This window comes from Mya arenaria, chromosome 6 (genome assembly GCF_026914265.1).
Source record: "Mya arenaria isolate MELC-2E11 chromosome 6, ASM2691426v1".
Taxonomy (NCBI): Eukaryota; Metazoa; Mollusca; class Bivalvia; order Myida; family Myidae; genus Mya; species Mya arenaria.
Genome location: NC_069127.1, coordinates 41,086,341 through 41,108,295, shown reverse-complemented (window position 1 = coordinate 41,108,295; position 21,955 = coordinate 41,086,341). Strand labels below are relative to the sequence as shown.

Below are 21,955 nucleotides of genomic sequence, written 5' to 3'. Positions count from 1 at the left end.
TCTGATTATTTCATACTAAGTTCTAATATGACGTGCATAATATACATTTAGATTTGAAACAATGTTTCAACGCAGGAGAGCTGTTTTGTGTTTCTTAAAATGACAAAGAATTTAGTGGTTAGTGTTGTTAATGTATTAATTGACCAGAAAAACTATTAAAAGTACATGTATATTACAATATCATACATACATAATGTTTAATATACAAACATACTAAAAACAATTGTCTGTTTTTCAATGAAAACACACCAGTAAGTGTCGGCGTGCAAACAAGTTATGGAATCTGACCTTCAAATAAGCTAGTTCTCCCGATATTTGCATTGCTGTCATGGAACAGTTTTAAGCCTGGTGAACACCAAACAAATGTGGTATAATTCAAACCGCATTTCAATCAGAATACTATTATGTAAAATAAATGACGAAATGTACAGAATACGTAAGGTAAGAATAGTTTGTATATTTGTTCTCTTATTTAGTAGATCAAACGCAAAATGACCTATATTACAATCTTTGATGTTCAATATATCTTGTTTGTAGGTATACTATTAAACTTTTTTGTCTGCGCACACAACTCTTTCAAAAGAAACCAAACTTATATGGGCCACCAAGCATCACCATTTAACGTTATAGTTATGGAGATATCAGAGAACTAGAATTCTACATTCACTTATTTCGCAATCTGATTCCTTACCCATGATATTTAAATGACACTTGGTACACATGTAACAAGTTGTCAGTCTCCTTAGACAAGTCAGTTTTGCCACATCCTATATTGTAAATGCCATTCCATTCGGAAATCAACAAGGCTGGACGCCAAGCTGGCACCCGACCAGAGGCCCTTAACTGTTGGTCGAACAGTATTATGCAGTACACTCAAACAAAGTTTAAACATTACTTGGGTCTAAGAAAGTGTGATGCATTTTCATTAGGCACGTATCAGTTTTTATAATATCAACTTTTTTAACATGGAGCAAATACATTGGATTAAAGAAATAAATATATACAAGGAAAATATAACGATTAGTGTTAATGAAAGTGCAAAATTTACATACTAAAACAAATTGCGCTCTCTGTTAAATATAGTAAAAACTATTGTTTATTGACTCATACAGGAAAGGGATTTTAGCGACATTTATGAACGGTCATAATATTTTTATTGATCATTTTACTAGGCAAGTTCCCTTTGCAGATTCTTTTCGGACTATTTACCGGTCAAATCATAATGTCTTTGAACAACTGTTATGTAAAAAATCATTTCTTGAAACAGTAATTCATTTGTAAAATTGCCATATAATTGAGTATCTCACAAGAATATGATTTCAAACATTCATCTGCAAGGCTGAACTTATGATTGATATAGAATTTTGCAATATGTTTTTGCAGAAGTAATATTGCACAAAACTCCGCATTTTCATAGACTTGATTACATAATGATTATACCAACTTAAAAATAGATGTGTTAGAACTGGTTGAGAGTATATATAGCTCAATGGGCGTAACAGTATACAAAAATACAAAATACACAAGTTTATCAATTATTATAACAATGAAATCAGGCCCAATTTTCTCAAACATTCTCTCCTAATAAGAAGATCACGGTAAAACTCTTATTTGTGTGTATGCACAATTTGTAATATTCTCATTTTGACCAGTTTTGAGAAAAAAATAAAAGCGATTGTATTTAAGCTTAAGGCAGAAACGTTTTATTTTGAGAAAATTGGGCCAGTTTACTGATAAGCAATACAATTCTTTAAACAGATAATAATAATAAAGCAATATTGTGACTATAAGTCATCCCTTGTAACCACCAACTAGTGTACAGTTATGAAACAATAATTGATTACAAATGGAATTGTTTCACATCCAGTATTTGTATCATCTGATGTATCACGAATACAATTTTCTTTTAAACCTGTGTTATGGTTCACTGTCCGTTGCAAATTCGTTCGAAATATCTCCATTCATGACAACTTGATCTGCATTTGTGGAAGTTACCTAAATCTCTTTTCTGATTGTATTCTCGGTTGGTACAAGGGGATTACAGTCGTTTGAAAACTCCGTCACTTTCGAAATGCTATGATAGTTGGAAGATTCATTCTGAATGTTGCAATCGCAGTTTCCGGTCGGTATTGACTTCTTGTTTGTTTTATTTGCGTTGATGCAGCAACTGAATTGGAAAAATGATGCATTTTATGTGTAAATTAAATAATGTAAGTATGAATAAAACATAACTTTTGTTCAAAAACTGTTTTGGATTATAATATAAAACATGGTTATTTATAGCAATATGTTATGTTAAATAAATATATTTAGAGAAATTACCTTCAATTCTACTCGGACTTCTTCTTGTTTAACTGACGTTGTCTTTCCTTCCGCTTCAGATCGTTCAAGCGTTCCCGTTTCCGACATGTTCGTTCCTTTTGTATTGTCACTGGAACTGTGTTGCTTGCCCAATGCCATTCGTCTCTTTAAAGAATGAATGCGATCAATTGTATAAAACGATTAAACTTCTACTAAGACAATACATATGTAATAAAATAGAAGCGAACATGTAAACATGTACTAAGACATTAAAAGCGAACAATTAAACATATAAATATATGGAAGCGAAGAATTTAATTTGTAAAATATTTGATGCGAACGTCTTATAATGAAAAGCAATGGCATATTAAAGGTGTCCGACCTAAAAATATGTTTCGGAGCAGTAAATATGTTATATCTAAGGTATACATTATGCAATGTCGTGAACTCTAGCCGAATAACCCGTATTAGTTTGGTATCATTTGAAAGACTTGTGTTTGCAGAAAAAGTAAAGATTTTGCCACACACAATTTAACACACAAATTTAATTGGCATCCAAAGATTAATAAAAAGTTAAATATTTCATTACGCGCGAATTCACTTGAAGTAAAGAACAAATATATAAAAACTGTAATAACTTCATGATTATATAATATTTCGGTCATATAAATAACATATAAGTTATCGGCAAGCAAATACTTTTCAAGTGATACCAAAATAAATGCGGTCATCCGGCATCAATTGTTTTAATTAAGGTTAATGGCACTATCAGTGAAATGAAATATTTGATGGTCGGATTCCTTTAGTCAACTTGAAAGAATTGAGACTATAACATACAAACTTACTTGGTGTTCATCGCTAAATTCATCCAGTGTTCGCTTTCTTTCTCTTGATAGTTGAATAGCCCGTTTCAGCTATAGATTAAATTGTTATTATAATTAATACATGTGATATTGCAATATTCAGCATCAAAAGAGACGAAAGTGAAACATAGCTAATCAGCAAAAAAGAGCACTCCTTGGTTGGTATTCGATATTCGACTTAAGTAAATCGAATGATCATGCATCATTAACTTCATTCACTCTATTGGTCTGTTATAAAAACAAACAAGTTATCACATTAGCTTCATCGTTCTGAGATCTTTTTAGACTAATATTAAATCCAGCCCTTGTCTCGTTTTAAATAATTATAAACAGAATAGCCCTAATTTGAATTAAGCATTTTGTTCACATTCGTATTTGTTTCGATACCTGATCCAATGAAACGTGAACAAGTCCCTTTAAACTGAGACAAAAACTCTGTGCCCGTTACACCTATTGACAATGAAATACTTGTTATTGGCGCCAAATTGTAAAGGTTCTGTGGATTCACCTTTGATCAATTCTGTCTGAAAGTGCCTTCCAAATAAACACAACTTTCGTTACTAAAACAGAGTTGTATTCTTTTTTCAATTAATATGCTAGCCACTCAATCCAAAATGAAAAACAAACAAAAACATATAAGACCTTAAATTTCATATACCTGTTTATTCAGAAGACAGTGGAATATGGAAATAAACACACCCTGAAACAAATGAAAAAGATACATCTAAAGACACAAGCTCGTAAAAAATACAAACGAGAACAGTAATAGACTGCCATATACCCGCCGTATTAAGACCAGCATTATTTTCGCCTTACAACACAGGATAACATTGAAAATATCAAAGTGCGATAACCAAAATACTGCAAACATAGTTATTGTTCTGTGCACTGCACTTCTCCTACTTTTTATATACCGAGTGTAATGAATGAAGATTGACTTAATGAAGTTAGCTAAGAAAAAAATATTAACCTTTATTAATGTGATAAATTCAACCGTATTTCTACTCTATTCTTATAAACGGACAAATAAAACAAAAGGAACACTACAGTAACCAACAAACTAACCTGTGATGCGTTAAAAATGCAAAACACAATTTGAAACCACTGAGTTTTCTTGTTCACAGCAAAGAAACCAAACACCCAGCCGATACCCATTATTGGTAACAACACAGACAGTGCCGTAATCGTCATTCTGAAAGGAGGATTCAAATATTGTTTGGTGGAATTATATAGCTTTTTGTATGTACGTACGTATCCACATAGTACATATATCTGGAAACATATCATTCGGAATTTGTTTTTAAAGTTAATACAAATCGTTATTTACTCATACAAATAGAATGATTTTGAATAAAAGCTAGCAGATCATCTTTAAATATTGTGAGTGGTTTCGTCCGTATTTTAAACGCAATGCTATTTCACTGAGGCTGCGCCTACCCCAATAAAAAGGAGGATTTGACACTCTATTCGTACTGGTATAAACGTGTAGCTAAGCGTAAAATTAAAAGTAACAGTAAGCCTTCATAGTGGTTTGCGAAATCTTCTTTTCTACTTGTATCGGTTTACCTACTTTCGCGTTTAGATAAACCACTTTATGGTGATTTTGTAGATGCCATCAATGTTCATCTCGTATGAGTCTACTGCTACATCTATGATGCAGATTATGTTATAACAAGAGGACCTAAATGGCCACATAACGTTCACCTGATTACAATTACCAACAAGTCAATTGATATTAAGGATGTTGCTGCTTATCACGGAATATTGTGACTGACGAGCAATTTGTTAGTTGATTAGTAAGTTGGTCCTTGTAAATGAACATCAAAATATTTTATCTAGGGAACTCAACCCGTGTCAGCTGATTGCTCCCATGAGATGGCAGTGGAGGACGACTGTTGCTATGGAAGTCAAGTCATAGGGTGTTACTTTTACATTCAATAAACATATTTAAAATCTTTGTATCGTATGTTGTTTCACTGCCAACATTCTCAATTATTACTCCACCCCGTAAATTATCATGTTTGGTAACTTATATACGTGGCGTAGCGAAGTAATTAGCTATCGACCTAGAGGGTGTTTTTTTTTGTTTTTGTTTGTTTGTTTATTTTTTTTTAAATTTGGATTTATTCAACAATATGCATTTTACATAACATAGTATGACATTACATAATACCAATTAACAAGCATGCTATAAGAATGCAGTTATGTTATTTACGAATAATAATTGAGATACTATGAATGTAAAACCAATCTAAACCAAAAAAAGACTGGGAAAAAATGAAGGAAAAGAAAAAAATCACAAAACATGCATGTTAGTGATCTAATTGTTCATTTCGATACATTGTTTTATTCATTTGTACAAACAACTTTTGAAAAAGTGTAGTTACAAAAACAAATTTCTTACAATTGCCCAATTACTTTTAAATTTATCTGAGATATTTGTATTTTTATAAATGTTCCATGCTAACTGAAGGCTATTTCTGAAACCAATTACTGTTGGAACACACTTTTTCTTTTACACAATAATTAATTTCTTATATTCTAATAAAAGTATATCAAATTTAAAGTTATTATACCCAGAACCTAACAATACAAACATACTGTTTATGACAATACTTGAGTCATTTGTATTCAACTTTTGTAGCATATCCTGCAATACCGGCTGTATTTTATTGCAATCCCAAAAGAGATGTAAAAGAGTTTCTTTACAGCATTCACAAAAGGAGCAATCATCATTTTCAACTAGCTTCATTTTATATAATAATGAGTTTGTTGGTAATATTCTATGAAGAACTCTTAATTGTAACCATTGGATGTAAGAATCCTTTGTACACTTAAATACACAGCTATAGACATTTTTCCAATTAATACTGACATTTTCATATTGTAACAGCCATTTGTGTTGACTTGTAGGAACTTCATTATTATCAATAAAGATTTTGCAAAGAAATCTATTAACATTTTCTTTTGTCAAAATTGGGTTAATAAAAGTGTTCATACATGGGTTACTACATTCTAAAAAGTTAAAGACATTGAACATAAGATTACAATGCCTTATATAGGCCTTAATTGCAGAAGTCAATCCATTATAGTGTAAAAAGTTGATTTTCTTATCAATTATTGCTTCAATTTCCAATAGGCTATACAGATTTCCATTGGCATCAAAAACATCTTTCACACAACGAAATCCCTTATTAACTAGAGGGTTTGTTAACCTTAAACTAATACGTCGGTGTTTTATATAAATACATATCAAGTTATTTCTACTTTCATTTTTCATTTTAACAACTTATCCAAATGAAAACGCATTTAATAAGCAGATAGAAGTTTATATTGCTACAGTTAATTCATTTAACTCCCATGTAATGTATTGATCGATTGAATTATAGTTTTGTATGACGCGAGATGTTAACATTATTTTAATTTATTGTGTAACGATCGGGCAATTGTCAACGTTGTCTGACATTGTGAACAACTCTTTGTACCTGCTCCCTATTATATACTTTAACATATTTGCATTGTTGCAGATGATAAATATGATATGTGTCCAGTAAACGTTGTAAGCGATTTAAACGAATATTCCGTGTTCAATACCAATGTGAAAAAAATACAGAAACAAGATCAGAAGCAAAAAGTTTAAACATAAAGCTGGTTTAATGGCACTGGGTAAACACCAAAGACATAGAACACCAAAACAATAATTCACAAACAAGAAGCACGGAAAAACAGCAAAAACCTCCACAAACAGCACAGTGCATACATACTATATAAAGAAACTAGGTATGTTTATCAAGGAAAGCAAGGTACCGCCTTGGAAAGTTTCAACCTGTTCCATAAATATACCACCTATTTGTGGTCAAAGGTGACCCAGCGATACAACTAAAGTCATTGGTTGATAAGGAGGACATTGGTTGATAAAGTAAAAATTGATCGCTTATTAAGGCAATGATTGCTTAGGAGGTTAATGGTTGCTAAAAAGTGGTTGATAAGGTAGTTATTTGTTGGTAAGGATATCATTTATTTCTATGAAAATGTGGTTTCTAAGAAAGTCATTTGTTATTAAGGAACTGTTTGGTTGCCTAGTAAATGAAGTCATTTTTGTTAAGCAGGTCATGGGTTGCTTAGGAAGTCATTGGTTGCTATGGATGCAGTTAGCTATTATCCACATCATAAGCTACATACCAAATATCGAGTGTCTGTGCCTTCCGGTATTAGAGAAGCAGTTTTTTTAAACATGTTACTTAAAAAGTATCTTGAAAAAACGAAACCTACGGGGCGGGGCCAGCTTTGACCCAAAAGGCACTATTTAAACAATGCTGGTGAAGAACCACTACATGAGGCTTCATACAAATTATCAATGGTCTGGGCCATGCGGTTTGAAAAAGACAATTGTTATTATAGGGACATCAATTGAATAATATTGGGTAACGGCCATTACATAAGGCTTCATACTAATTATCAACGTCTTCGTCGTGTGGTTTCAGAGATGAACTATTTTCACTATACAAATAAAAATAAAACCTGAGACCTTTAGGCATTCAACCCTGGGAAATAATTAGAACAATTTTGGTTAAAGGCCACAACATAAGATTCTTACCACATTTCAAAGGCCAGGGATTTACGTGTTCAGAGAATAAAAAACAAATATGTTACTATATAAATATATAGGAACCTAAGTTCCCTGGGCGTCAATTTTTGACCACAGTGATATTATTTGAACACCTTGGTAAAGTGCCATTTCGTGCGAATACATACAAACTATCAGAGGTCTGGGATGTGCAGATGCTGTAAGGATGATTTGTAAATGTATAAGTAAATGAATATATAAAAGTCACACACTTCTGGGGCGGGGCTACATTTGACCACAGCGACACATTTTGAAAATTCTTGGCAGACGTTTGGTCAACTGCAGAAAGTAAATTACTACAAGAACAATATAACTTAAAATGCATTACTTAATTCTGTCAAGAGTGTCTTTGTTCTTTGCGACCTTCGTGTTGCATAGCTTTACCAATACAATCGATATGATTATACCATTGACCTGCAAAAATACAACATATAAGTATTTTGCTTCAGATGACAGAAATTGTATATAGCTAAATGCCAGCCAACACGTGAACATTGTTCCAAATTTGTATATGATAAGTGCAAATAGATGTTACAACAATAAACGATTGTCTTGAACATTGAATAGAACAAACGTCAGTCCATGCTCTTACCAAGATAACAAAAGCAACAGGCCCCGCAAATGTCCAGAACATCCAATGATCAATATCCAGCCAACAACTGTAACATTTTGATGAATATCATACACAAACAATACATATTGCACATCTTATTAAGATAGACAAAATCTGTGACAAATCGGAGGAAGGTTCATGCTAAAACTTATTATCCCATTGCGACTAATACGTCTGATAGACTACGTACCTTGCTTTCGTGCCATATCCCTCAAGTTTGGAAACGCTGGCGGCAGTAAGCACGACAGCTATCGGTGGCACTAATAAACATACAAAAGAAACCCATGATGACTTCATTTTATATAATAAATAAATATATAAATCATACCTCCGTCACACTAAAACAACATGTTTTTTACGCACATGACCTGGCGATGTACGGTAAAAAACACAGTCGAAGGAGTGTTATCAACGTACACATCAAGACTCTCTCATCAACGACCATATCGTACTATAAAATGTATATTTGTAACTTTAAGTAGTAGTTTATTTATTTCTAAACATCTTACGATATTTGTCATGAAAACCACATCTGGTTTAAATTTGTAAACAAACAACGCTTTCAATAGTCGCCGCGAAAAGCCACGGATTGCAAAACGACAGTTTGGTCAACAAGTTTGAAATGATATTTCGGCCGAGAGTTTTAGAAAACATCATGAGTTGCTTCGATATACTTACAAAACTCCTTCGATAAGTATTTAATATTATAACGGAATCGCAAGAGAATGTAGTGTAGGGCGATACGTTTCGTGTTATTGCGGAATTGTACGACCTTAAATGCGTCTTGTGAAGTTATAAGTTAGAGGGTATACGAGTTTATGCGATAATTTGCGACATAGACGCGGTATGAGTACGACTTAGTAAGATGCATCACGAGTATTGTTCGAGTTAAAGAGATAACCTGCGACATGAGCACTGAAGAAAAACGATTAGGTACGATGCATGACGAATTATGTACGAGTAAAAGCAATAAGTACCGACATGGGTTCGACTTAGAACTATACATGGCCAGTTCTATTCGAGTTTATGAGCGTTTCGACAAACCGATGTTAAATATCAGAATATGGTGTTTATAATACTGCAGTTGAAGTATGTTTCATTTCTTTTTGAAGTTCTTGGCTGCTGAAAAAGGTTAAAAACAGCTCACTGTTGTATTATGAAATAAACTTCCTTTCTAGTATTCTATTAATCATTCTGTTTTCTACATTTTACAGGTTCTTCGTAATGAAAGGCTAATCTGCTTGTCAATGTAGTTTTAGTTGTTTTATTGAAAATGAATAATTAAAACGACTTTGTTCCCTCTAAAGGAGATGGTAAAACAATCCCGAATGAACCAGTCTAATACCCGAAGATCACACCCGCGCAGAGTCGTACAGATGCCGAATGCACTTGAAAACACTCCGGTTATCCCTATGTTTCTGCTACGTTTCATAATCGACACAAACCTTACTTTGCTACTTTATACCGTGCCAGTACCCTCGAGAGTACCCACGTTGGAGAATGTTGGAATTGGTACTGTTATTAGTACGAATGTAGGATATGATGCGATAAGTTGCACAATCTCGCATAGTTGATAAAACACTAGTATAACACTACTTCAGAGTCGCATATATGTTGAAAACACACAAAGAACACACGTGCAGTGCACCAAAGATATCAAATTCACTCGACGAACTGTCGTTCACTGTCACATAGATGTCGAACACACTCGAATAACACTCGTTCATTGTCGCAAATATGTCGGATACACACGAAAAACACTCACTTAATTCCGTACAGATGTCGAATACATTCAAAAAGCACTCGTTCAGCGTCGTACATTTGTCGGATACACACGAAGAATTGTCAGAGTTGAGCGTTAATCAAATCGCACAGTATGTCTTAATAAGTTAAACGTTGTATGCCCGTTGAAATACTTTTGTAGAAATAATGCAGTCGCCACAACCAACAATCGGAGAAGTGTGACAGAGTTCTAACTAGCCCAATAAAACCATATCACAATGTACAGTTCGGTAGAATATCAGATATGTTATTTGAACTTTAGACACTGTTGTTGTTATTTTTCAGAAAGCTTTGACTTCTAAAATTGTCAAATATGTTGTGTTTTTTAATTCACGTAAAGACGTAATCTGGTTTGATATTTTTTAAGAACTTTGCAAACGCACTAGCATTAGAAAACACGATAACGTCTATTTAAATGGAAAATGATTGTTTGTTTTTCAAAGAAACAAATGAATGGAAATATATTTTACCAAAGGCCACGAGGAGGTACATGACAAGCTTGCTTTTGCCACTCTTGAAGACAACGGCGACGGCGACGTACACGTTGAGGCCGACAGAAAGCATGGTGAAAAAGACGGTCAGGAACACAACGTGCAGGGAAACGGCGATCCATCGACAAACGGTCTGTGTTTATTACAATAAAGGCGAGAGTGATGACACTTTTATCAATAATAGTCAATGATTAAAAAAACCTTCGAGCTCAAGTTATGAGTGCACTTAGTATGACAAAACATGTATAATATTATAAATATTATACATGTTTTGTTATAATAAAGACATTCATAACTTGCGTTCGAATGTTATTTACATCTCAAGGATAGTGATTGACGTAACCATTGTGTACAATGTTTACATGGCAAACGTTAAATAACAAGTGTGTTGTATATGTAAATGTAGGGTTTCCGAACGGCTTAGCTCCGCCTGCTTGATACCGTTACGATGTAGGAGTGAATCAATAGACCAAATTTGATGAAAAATACTTGAACATGGTATATTAATATATGTTGGGGACGGCCAGGGAAAAAGTAGTTCGATGGTGATCTAAATTTAAACTTTATTGAATGTCACTACATGCCGAATTGGTCGAGCCCGATTACAAAGTTTAAAAAAGGTAAACATGGCCATGGAATTGAATACGACAGGTGATTTACCTGGTTTTCTGTTTGTCCGATCCCAGCGAGGAAGAGAATGTTGGCCAGTAGCAACACAACACACAAACACATGGTGAGAGACTCCCGTTCACTGCGCAGTATCCTGTGGTAAAAAACGTTATGAATGGATCAGAATGGTGTGAAATAACTATAATTATATTACTCATTATAGTTAAATATATTTCTACAGATAAAAATAACAATTGTATGAAAAATTGGGTTATCATCGAAAAACTATGTTTTAAATTATGGGTTTCAAGTTAAAGCTATGCTTTCGCTCACAAATAATGTAATCTTATAATGTTTGAGCATTGATAAAACTAAAGGTAAATTATAATAAACCGCCCCGAAAGTTCAGCAATTAAGCGTCAGCTTCGGATGCGGAAAATCACGCGTTAAGTCGCCGACCGAGTCATACCGAAATTTGCTGATCAAATTGTATCAGCAGCTCCCATGCCCATTTCTTAGCAATAGAGGAATTTACATGGAAAAATTGTACTAAAAGCTGGTTAAACCAGTGGAAAAATGTCTCCCGTGTTCCGGAACTTTACACCGGGCACATCAAAAAACTTCAGAAGAGCCTGGATATCGCACAGGAATCTCCTTGTGGCTTACTCTGTTTCTTCAAATTGATACTTTCTTGATGTGACTTGGAATTTCAGTCACTTTTATCTGATAATTATTCTAATATCTTTTACTTAAAACCTTATTATTTGCTTAAAATTATTTTCGATCACCCTTCTGCACAATATCAAGATTCAAAAATTATAGAGAACATAGATATTTTAAAATAATTGACCGAGTCTTACTTGCAATAGTGGACATTCAATGCGATGGTTGTAATTATGAGGTTGAGGATTTGGAGACCATCATCAATAAATATGATAAGCCTCTTCGACGTTATCGCGATACAAATTATAGAATAAGAAAATATTATTACCAATTTTACTTTAGGTAGCGGGTAGGCAAGGCGATGGTAAGGATAAGGGCCAGGTTTGGGAGGCCTCAAAACGTGCGTTATAAATGTTTGCACCATATTTCGATACATATGATGCAAAAAGTTCATGTTTCAAAAATTGTAATTAATATTACTTCCAGTAGAAGGCATGCAAGGCGATGGTCACGATGAGGGCCAGGATTGAAAGCCCGCTACCAATGTACGTGATGACCATTGAAATATTCTGCACCACCTCACTCTGCAAAGTAATGTAAGCGATTGTAGTATTGGTTGTGACAGAATTTGATTTGCACATAATCAAATCCTCCGATTTTATGGCCAGCTTGCTTTAGTTCGTTTGCATACATCATTGCATTTGAAAAAGGTCAATTGTTAAAAATATCAAAAAGAGTATGATTTTAAAATATCTTGCCTCTGTATCGCATCACTTCAAATTCATTACCGGCAATACGGCGTAAAATATTGAATTCTGAGCACATTAACACTTCTATCATCTGTAACATCATTTTAAGGTTTAACTGACCGAATACATTTTATATTAATATAATAATGGTTTAAATATATATACTTAATTAATAAGTAATATTGAATCGAATAATTCTCATCTATATATAAATTTTAAATGTATATCTCACTGTAGATGTGTATGGGCTTATCAACAAAGCGAAGTTGGTGAGATGATTACACGCACATTGGACCTGGCTGGCGTTGGAAGACACCACGTTACAACCAGATGTAGACCATGTTCTGTAAGTTAATATATACACGTACGGTTATCGTGTATTGTACACAAAGTGATTTTATTAACCATATCCAAAAGCAAGAAAAAAATATCATGTCCATTAGATAGAAAATAAACGCATACTACTCACTCAGTTGTTGTGTTCCAAAACGCGCAGAATTTTCTGTATCTCGACACGCTCTTAAAACGAAAATAGATACTGTTTATGATTGGAAATAAAATAAGGACACATAATATTCGGATTAACTACTAGCTTTAGTTTCTTGCTTTTCGCTGAAATTGAAATTGAGTTTCACCAATGAAATAACAAAATAGTTAGATATTTTCACTTCAAACAAAGGAGTGAAAATATCAACTAGACCGATTATCTCACTTTTGAAACAGCAAATGATGTTTAAATCCAGAATTTGATATATTTGAATAAGAAACAAAAGGTTAAAACAAATATGAAAAATAAATATAAACTAACCTCCTTTTGTAAATGGTTATATTAATTTTCAAACGTTTTCATGGACCTGCATGCAAAACCATTCAAGACGAAAACAAATGCTCGATATTAAATTCGATTCTACATCAACGTTTACATGACATAATTATTAACCTGTCTGTCTGTAATAGGAACTTCCAGGAAAATTAACACAACACTTAAATGAAAAATAAACTAAAATATCACAACATCTGCGACACGTCAAATGTTAACAACGAAGCGTGGTCTTAACTCTTCATTTCGAACATGGTCTCGGACAGTGATCCAGTGATTGAATACCAATATATACAATATACTTTGCGTAGACTTAGAGAATATATCAGTGAAACAAAATTGATATTTTACTGCTTCAAACAGTGACTTTACCCATTTGATGGGGTTTTTGGTTAACACTTTTGAACTTTCACGGGTAGACTGGTGGTAATGGAGTATGCACAAATGGTGTTTTCATAATAAAAAATGCAATACCAATAAATCATCTCCGAAATTAAGCATGAAAGAAACAGGATTGTTGTTGATTTCTGTGTTAGGTCATATTTTATTTATTTTGTGATTATAGAAATATCCTCTATTACATGTGTTCTTTAACAAGGACACTGAACTCGATAAACTGGCTGGATCTATTTGATCTACCTTTTTATTTTCACTATCAGCGCATTGAATATACACTACAATTTTGTCGTCTTTTCGATCTTTCATACGCGCCATAACGCCATAACATATAAAGACTAAATGCCAAACGTTACGCGGTTGATAGAACGATTCAAATTATCTTCACTGCACTCACGCTAATTCTACAAAAAAAAAAAAATCCTATACAAAATAGAACAAACAGTTACCTGAAATGTTTGGAAGTTGAGCTGTATTTCGGGGTCTACCTTAACAGGCGCCTGTGGGAGCAGATGCAGGGACAGCACTTGAGAGCTAATGGTGGCGTTTCTGAAATATGACAAAGGCATATAACGGCAATTCCTACATAATTAATTACGCCCCTTAAACCAACTGTTTAAATAGTGGCATAGCTTGATTAGCTTGCTAAGGACAAAGTCATAAATGTTTTGATTTCTAGGATCACCGCAGTTTTACCAAGATGTCTGCTAAGAAAGGAGATGAATGAAGATATATCGTTTCAATGCTACTTACTCTGCCTGGTCGAGCTTTGTGGAAACAGCCTGTGAAAGGTTTTTGTAGACCAAGCCAACAAACGTCGTTACGTTCTCACCTGCAACGGGAAATGTTGATAAAAGAGTCCAATGTTTTCATACCTTAGATATTATCGCTTATTTATATATATCTATGATATTTTTTCCAGTTATTCAGGAAATTACGTATGTGTTATTATATTATATACTATAGCGCCTTTGCCAACACACTTAACAGATATTAAGAAAGGTATTTCAAAACTAACATATGTTATGCTTCTTAATCGATGGGTTAAAATAAAAAAAGTAGACAGTGCTTTCTTTGTTATGTGATTGTCACTTAAAAGTTATGAAACCATTTTCATCCCCTGGAATCGAGCATACCCCTGAGTGCTTTTAAGTTTATATTAACAGAAGAGTGCCGTTCGGCCTGCCACTCGTCCCCGGTGGAGTTCAGACTCTCGCTGCTTGGAAACTGTAGTGAGGGGCTGTCTCCATCAGTAGTGTCCACCCTCGAGTACGTCAACACTACAAGGCATGTCGTCAAAAGAGGTTTGAATATCAAGGGGATTAAGCGATAAGTTTTAAGTGGCATTTCAAAAGAAGCAGATAAATGTTTTCCACGTTCACCATTTGACATGTGTGCAATATAATAAAAGATAGTTGTGTGGAAAATATATTGTGAAAAAAGGAATTTGTTATTCGCAGAAGTAAATAACCGTTTAAATCCCGTTTCTCTTAGTTTTGTATCAAACGGTATGTTTCTGCGTGTACCATTACTTCGTTCCGTATTATGTAACGAAAGGTCTTTGGAAGATAGTTTTGTAACAGTTGAGTAGCATATGCGTTGAAATATGGAGAAAGACATGATTGCAAACGAATTTAAGTACATGTGTCAAAACAGGAGATATTGTAAATGAGGAACAGTTTGTGTGCAATTGACGTCATGTTTGTATATGTAGAAGGAAGTAAGACATGCGAGCAAAAAGTATGAAAAGTTGTGTACCTCTTATTGTAGTTAAGATATTACGCTGTTTGTAAAGGTATGTTTATAAATAAGCTTGTAAAATGATAGTGTGATTGTAAACAAAAACTAATTAATAGACGCACCAATGTTAGGTTTATTGACGTTGGACGACGTGCGGGAGTTGGAAAGGCGTATGGCAAACTCGTCTATCACTGTCAGCAGCGACTCTGCACCTATGTGGTTCTGTGAACAAAGTTCAGATGGAGTTCATACCGAGTTGGCCATAAGGGATACCAGTTGAATTTAGAATCTGATATAATAATCATAATTTTTGATTGCTTCGTTATATGTATATGTTATGCTAGAAGCTATTACGAATCACTCTCTTAGTTGAAATGAATACGTGTGCCCTGTTTGATTGGACAAAAAGACTAGCCCCTAGTGGGACTCGAACCTACTACCTCTGAAGGTGTTCGAACCTACAACCCCTAGTGATGCTCAAACTTCGACATATATAGAGGTTGAACCTATGACTTCTGGTTGGACTCGAACTAACGACCTCAAATGAAATTTGAACATACGACGTATGTTGGGGCCCTAAACTACGACCTCTTGTTTCGATCGAGCCTACGGCTTGAGTTGGAGCTCGAACCTACGACCCTTGTTGAGATCAAACCTACAACATCTGGCGGAGCTTGAAACTACCACCTCTCAACGGGCTTGAACCTACAACCTGTGATGTAGATCGAACCTACGACCTTAGATGGTGCTGGAACCTATGGATTCTGGTGTGGCCCGAACCTACGATCTTTTGGTTTAGAGGAGGTCAACTAATCTCTGCACTAATCTCAGCGCGTAATTAGAAACATAATTTAAGAAGTTGCAATCGGGGCTAACGGTCATTTTAACACATGATTTGTTTTAAGTCATATTTAACATAATTAATGTATCTGTACATGTAATGTGTATGCATCTTTGGCTATAAGGTCGGTTGTCTTACGTTCTGTATGCGGCTTTGCCACTGCTTGCCGTTCGCTTTGTCGTCAATGAGAAAGCTTGCCGTCTCAAGAAAATCCTTGAATATTAAAATACAATTTACCATAAAAAATGTTCATTATACGGTTTAATATGTTTATTTTGTAAGGTCTTATCTGAATAATTACTTTCTCATGAATATTCTTTGCAACGGTTGGTCGTATTACTTAGCTTTTTTATCTTACGTCGCCCTCCATACACGCTATACAGAGAGTAACAGAGAAAACAATTCTGATGTCATTAAATAATGAAGCACTAATGACGTTTACTATTTCACCCCTCTGTATGCAAACCAAATTAAACGGTGCGAAAAACACGATATGATAATTGTGATAATACTATTTAATCGCGCCTTTCCATCAAACACTCACATCGATGCTGTCTTTGGTAAACGCTGTAGTTTTAGAAACGACAGTCTGCAGGGTGAGTTGTGTCTCCAGCAAATCCCCGATAAATAGAGTGTGCTTCCCATCCGCTATGTCGGACTTTAACACAGCTAAAGCCGCGGCCCCGTCTATGCTACCGTTAGTCAGCTGTATTATTAAAATAGAGCTGTCACAGGAACGTAACAAATTCTTCCGAAAGGCCTCCTTGGACAGATGGCCATTAGTATTTGGGCTTGAGTGGACAGTTTCCTTGAGTTTGAAACATATTTTTATGATGATCTACCCTATCTTCCCATTACGATTGAAAATAGTTAATCTGTAACATTTTTTATTGCGAAGTATGTACATAGAAATTATAAAACACTACAAGATGGCGCAGGTATCAACTTAACTCTGAGCCTACGTTTTCTCCAGATATCGATCGGAAACGGCTTTTCAGCTGAAGGTCACCATAACCTTAACTTTTGAAACACTGACTCTAAATTTTATGGAGATCATCTGCTGGTAATTTACAAACTTATCTTTCTAGTTTGAGGTCTCAGTTAATGATCAAAACAAATTATCAGCTGGAGATCACGAATAACTTTGACCAACTGACTTCAAAATAACTAGGCTTCATCTGCTTGATATAATCAACACACATTCAAAGCTTGATGTCTTGCTGGGCATAAACTTTCATTAGTTAATGATTGGAAACATATAGTTAGCTCGAGGTGACAGTGACTTTTGATTTCGGCCAATTTACCTCAAAATCAAGAGGGTTCATCTTCTGTTCATTATCAAACTACCAATTTTGCGGTCCATGAGGCATATCAATTTCTACATACTAATTACAAACCAATTAACAGCTCGATTTTACCACCACCATGACCTTTTACCTCTTGACCTCAAAATCAATAGGGTTGTTCTGCTGGTAATTATAAACCTGCTGGAGTTTGATGGCTCTGGGTGTAAGCGTTATTCAGTTATTGATCGGTAACGGATTTTCACCTCTAGGTCACCATAACCTTGACTATGACCTGCTGATCCCAAATTATTAAGGGTTCATCTGCTGTCCATATCCACCTGCCTACCAGGTTTGAGGTCCATTGACAATAACATTCATCACGTATTGATAACAAACCAATTTTCTGCTTGAGGTTACAACGGACCTAACCTTTAAACTACTGACCTCAAAATATATAGGTTTCATCTGCTTGTTATAACCACCCTCCCTTCTACGTTTTGGGTCTTTGTGCCAAAAACCTTTTTAGTTATTGATCGGAAACCGTGGGGACGGCCGGAGGGATAGACAGACGGACGTACAGACAGTCCGATTACAATATGCATTTAAGGCATAACAAACCTTACAGTTGGTGAACAAGTCTAAGCTGTCTTTGTATCTATATATCCGTTGTAAATAATTGGTAGCAATTGTTTGCCATATTTCAAGGATACATTCAATATCAAGGTTGAATGCGCACATGTAAAGCACTCGTGTTCTACAAGTATATAGTTTGTAAACACTCATGCCAAAGCATACATTTCAATATATTGTATTCCTCTGCGATCACTATTTTCAACCAATGTTTGCCAACCTGTTCCGTGAGATCTTTGAGGATGACCAATGTACAGTCGTAGTAGGGCAATAGAAACACACCGTCTTTTCGGCAGTATCGCGTCACTAGCCCTGTGGATAATGCGTGTACATAATTCTTACATGTATACAAAAACTATTTTCTTGCTAACTTCCTATTGTTAAAATCATAGTCAAAATTCTAAAACATAGTATAGGCCCAAAGTATACAACGCAGCCAAAACCAAATGAAAGTTTTTTCTTAATGATTAACCTTAAATGTATATTCTTTTTAAATGTTCAAAATACTTTAAAAATAGAAAAATACATTATGTATACCGAAACAAAAAAATCCATTTATACCAATTTGATCTGCAACTCAATTGTGTTTTGCAAGTTATGCTACTAAGTTTGTGCCTTAATTTTACTGTCCATGCGTTGGAATAAAGTGAGAAAGGGAGGCGATATTGACCTGTGTATCCCTGTGGGCATTCTAGGTTGAGCTCTGTGCCGCCCTCCGTGTAGTTCCAGAACATTCCCTCGTCATCTAAATCCTCCTCGCAGAATTTTTCCGTCACTTTAACACACGCGACAGGTTGAGTTTTAATGCATTGAACCAAAACGTTGCAACGAATTAAATACATACTTGCAAAGTCAGTTTCGTGTAGATTGCATATGAGGATACCATTTAAGAATATTAATGTTAATAGTTGGAGAGTTTTGGTTAATTTACACAGCTTACACCTTTCTTTTCTCATTTGTCATCGGGTGCAAGACACGCTTATTTTATGGATTTGTTTGTAAAAATACCACTCAATAGACTTGTCAACATTTGATTGTTCTCCACTGTCAAATAATAAAGGAAATGTCATGGTCAAAGCTTTTCCAGGAAAAACAAAATAATCCTGAGATTACAACCTCGTTTGAAAGGGCTTAGATAAAACTTTAAATGCCACAGTCTGCTACTATAAAAAAAACTACATGAGGAAATGGCGGTTACCCAAAGTCCCCGCTGACGATAACTGACTTTAATTAATTTATACAGTTCTATATGCCTCGCCTCATAGTCGCTGTTTCTCTGTTCTGCAAATCGTTCCGTACTTGTATAACGGTTGGGAGCCAACAGCTCATTTAAAGCATATTGATGCATTTGGTGGCCTTTAGCAGGATCATTCTGCAATGCTTTTCTCTTTTAACTAAAACTAAGACATGGTTTGGAATACAATTTACAATTATGTGTGATTCAACACGCTTCTATGGTACTTTTCTTTGAGGTACATTAATCTCAAGGTTATTGTTAAGGCTCTTGTAACATTTTATACACTAGTTGGATTCAAAATGAGTCCAATCCGACATATAACAAAGTTTGTATCTGGCATTTTTCGACAGGTTATGAACGAGCTAGGAAACAAACATTATAGGATTCAGCCCGTCATCCTGAATGTCAAAGTAAATTAGACAGACTTCACCAGACATTGAAAAATATGATACGGTCATAATGTTTTGACATTTAAGGAAATCCTGTGGACGCTAAAACTTCAGTAAATTTACTTTAGTCTATAAATGCCATCAGAAACAAGTTGATAAAGGTATGCAGGGCTTGCATGATCCAATTTCAAAAATTTTCAGACGAAGATGACACAAACGTGTTTTTAGAATGCTAAAAAAGGGTCTATACCCAGAAAATCAGTACAGTCTAGTCTAAGTATTTTGGTCCAAACACTGTTGACATGAAAGGCAGTGATCTTAATCATATTGTAAACACTCCTGGGAGGCGTAAACAAAAACAAATGTGTAAAGTCATGTTTTTAAAATAAAATAATACAGCGAAAACTGTTTCAATAAATTATTGTTAGTGGTCAACTCTGTTCCAAAGGAATCATTTATATTTTTAGGATATATTTGTGATACTTTTGATAAGTTTGATTCTAGCTTGACCTGAAAACTCGGACGTTGTTAAAAACCTTGAATAAAATGTTGATCACCTGAGACCACCAAAAAGGGACAATTAAGAACAGTTGATTCCTGTATATGAACAATTATTTTCTGATATTCCAACAAGGACTGATTAAATATTTCTTGATGGCATTGTGGAGGACATTAAACAAGTAGTAATTGCAAAACCTTTGACACATTGCTTTAGAGAGGATCAAAGTTAGCTTGAAAAAGGTCATAATTCTTTTGATAGAATGAAGGCCAATACTTAAGAGTACACTAGTCATCTTATGAATATTAAAATTATGTCGTTTAATAAAATAATCCTTGTTAAATGCATGCATAATGCTATATCTCATTTCTCATTTCTATTACTTGTATTTTCAAAGAAAATTATATTACATAGAAATTTTCAAAGAGGGAAAGTGTTACATATATATATATATATATATTAAATTAAGTCTTCATTGTTTAATAATCTAGTTTCATTGTAAGGTGACCAAGATCATTAAAGTAAATTATTTTTCCCCATATAACATTTTATAATATATTAATAAGGAATTGTTTGAAATGATCTAGACTTTCTATCTATTCCATGTATAGACATTTAAGAATAAACAAGATTTATATGTAATTTGAGAGAAATTTCTTCAGGAATTTTGTAGTATTTTCTGGAACATTTGTATTTGGTTAACAAGGGCAAGCTTCTCTGAACTTAGGGTTTGGTGTAAAAATAAGTTTCACAGTTGTAGAAGTTTCCTAGAATCTTAGATTTAATTTCACTATTCTGAGAGAATTACATTTCAACCTTTTGTGGGAGTTATTCTGAGTGTTGTTGCATTTAAATAGAGTTCATTAAGTGTTTATTTCCGTGGAAATTGAACATGAAGATATTTTGTGAACCATTGGACTTAAGATATAATTCTTTATTCTAGGTAACTGTTAGACAATCTTGAATTATTCTTCATTCTAGGTATTTAAAGAAAGTGTTACTTTGGTAAACTGTAAAGCAACGTTGTTTAAAGATTTTTGTTTGGTTGTTTCCTCTGTTGCGTTTGGAGGTCGTAATAACTTTTAATATTTAATTTTGAATATTGTATGTTTACTTTGTATGTATTATTGTCCAGTTGAGAGGTATGGAATCAATAAATGTATCGCTTGTTGTGAATGAGAAAGCGAAAGTGGTTTCCACACCCAGTATCCGAATTTATATACCTATAACGACATACCTTGAGTACAAGTTGGGGAAGTACCATTCAATTGGCCGTCAGCTTGACATTTCCTTACTAAATCGCCATCAGAATAGCCTCTTGCGCATGTATACGTAACTGTCTTGTTGTACACAATCGTTGCCCCCGTGTCTTTGGAAGCGTCGTATACGTCCGGTACAGAGCAGGTTACTACGAGTATA

General features: G+C 34.4%; 1 protein-coding gene across 1 annotated transcript in view; it reads right to left on the bottom strand.

Annotated features, from left to right (window-relative positions):
- Positions 1 to 21,955, bottom strand: part of LOC128237790 (deleted in malignant brain tumors 1 protein-like) — a 431,829-nt gene continuing 409,874 nt past the window's right edge. Inside the window, exons 38-59 of the mRNA XM_052953374.1 lie at positions 21,774 to 21,944; positions 19,082 to 19,186; positions 18,632 to 18,723; positions 17,040 to 17,201; positions 16,634 to 16,708; positions 15,777 to 15,876; positions 15,051 to 15,194; positions 14,668 to 14,746; positions 14,364 to 14,463; positions 13,168 to 13,217; positions 12,931 to 13,042; positions 12,430 to 12,533; positions 11,338 to 11,440; positions 10,657 to 10,810; positions 8,595 to 8,664; positions 8,384 to 8,450; positions 8,120 to 8,205; positions 4,230 to 4,356; positions 3,823 to 3,864; positions 3,147 to 3,215; positions 2,323 to 2,466; positions 1 to 2,167 (exon numbers count right to left, since the gene is read on the bottom strand). Coding sequence (XP_052809334.1) covers positions 2,147 to 2,167; positions 2,323 to 2,466; positions 3,147 to 3,215; positions 3,823 to 3,864; positions 4,230 to 4,356; positions 8,120 to 8,205; positions 8,384 to 8,450; positions 8,595 to 8,664; positions 10,657 to 10,810; positions 11,338 to 11,440; positions 12,430 to 12,533; positions 12,931 to 13,042; positions 13,168 to 13,217; positions 14,364 to 14,463; positions 14,668 to 14,746; positions 15,051 to 15,194; positions 15,777 to 15,876; positions 16,634 to 16,708; positions 17,040 to 17,201; positions 18,632 to 18,723; positions 19,082 to 19,186; positions 21,774 to 21,944 — 2,177 coding nt within the window. The 3' untranslated portion in view covers positions 1 to 2,146. The remainder of the gene's footprint in view (positions 2,168 to 2,322; positions 2,467 to 3,146; positions 3,216 to 3,822; positions 3,865 to 4,229; positions 4,357 to 8,119; positions 8,206 to 8,383; positions 8,451 to 8,594; positions 8,665 to 10,656; positions 10,811 to 11,337; positions 11,441 to 12,429; positions 12,534 to 12,930; positions 13,043 to 13,167; positions 13,218 to 14,363; positions 14,464 to 14,667; positions 14,747 to 15,050; positions 15,195 to 15,776; positions 15,877 to 16,633; positions 16,709 to 17,039; positions 17,202 to 18,631; positions 18,724 to 19,081; positions 19,187 to 21,773; positions 21,945 to 21,955) is intronic.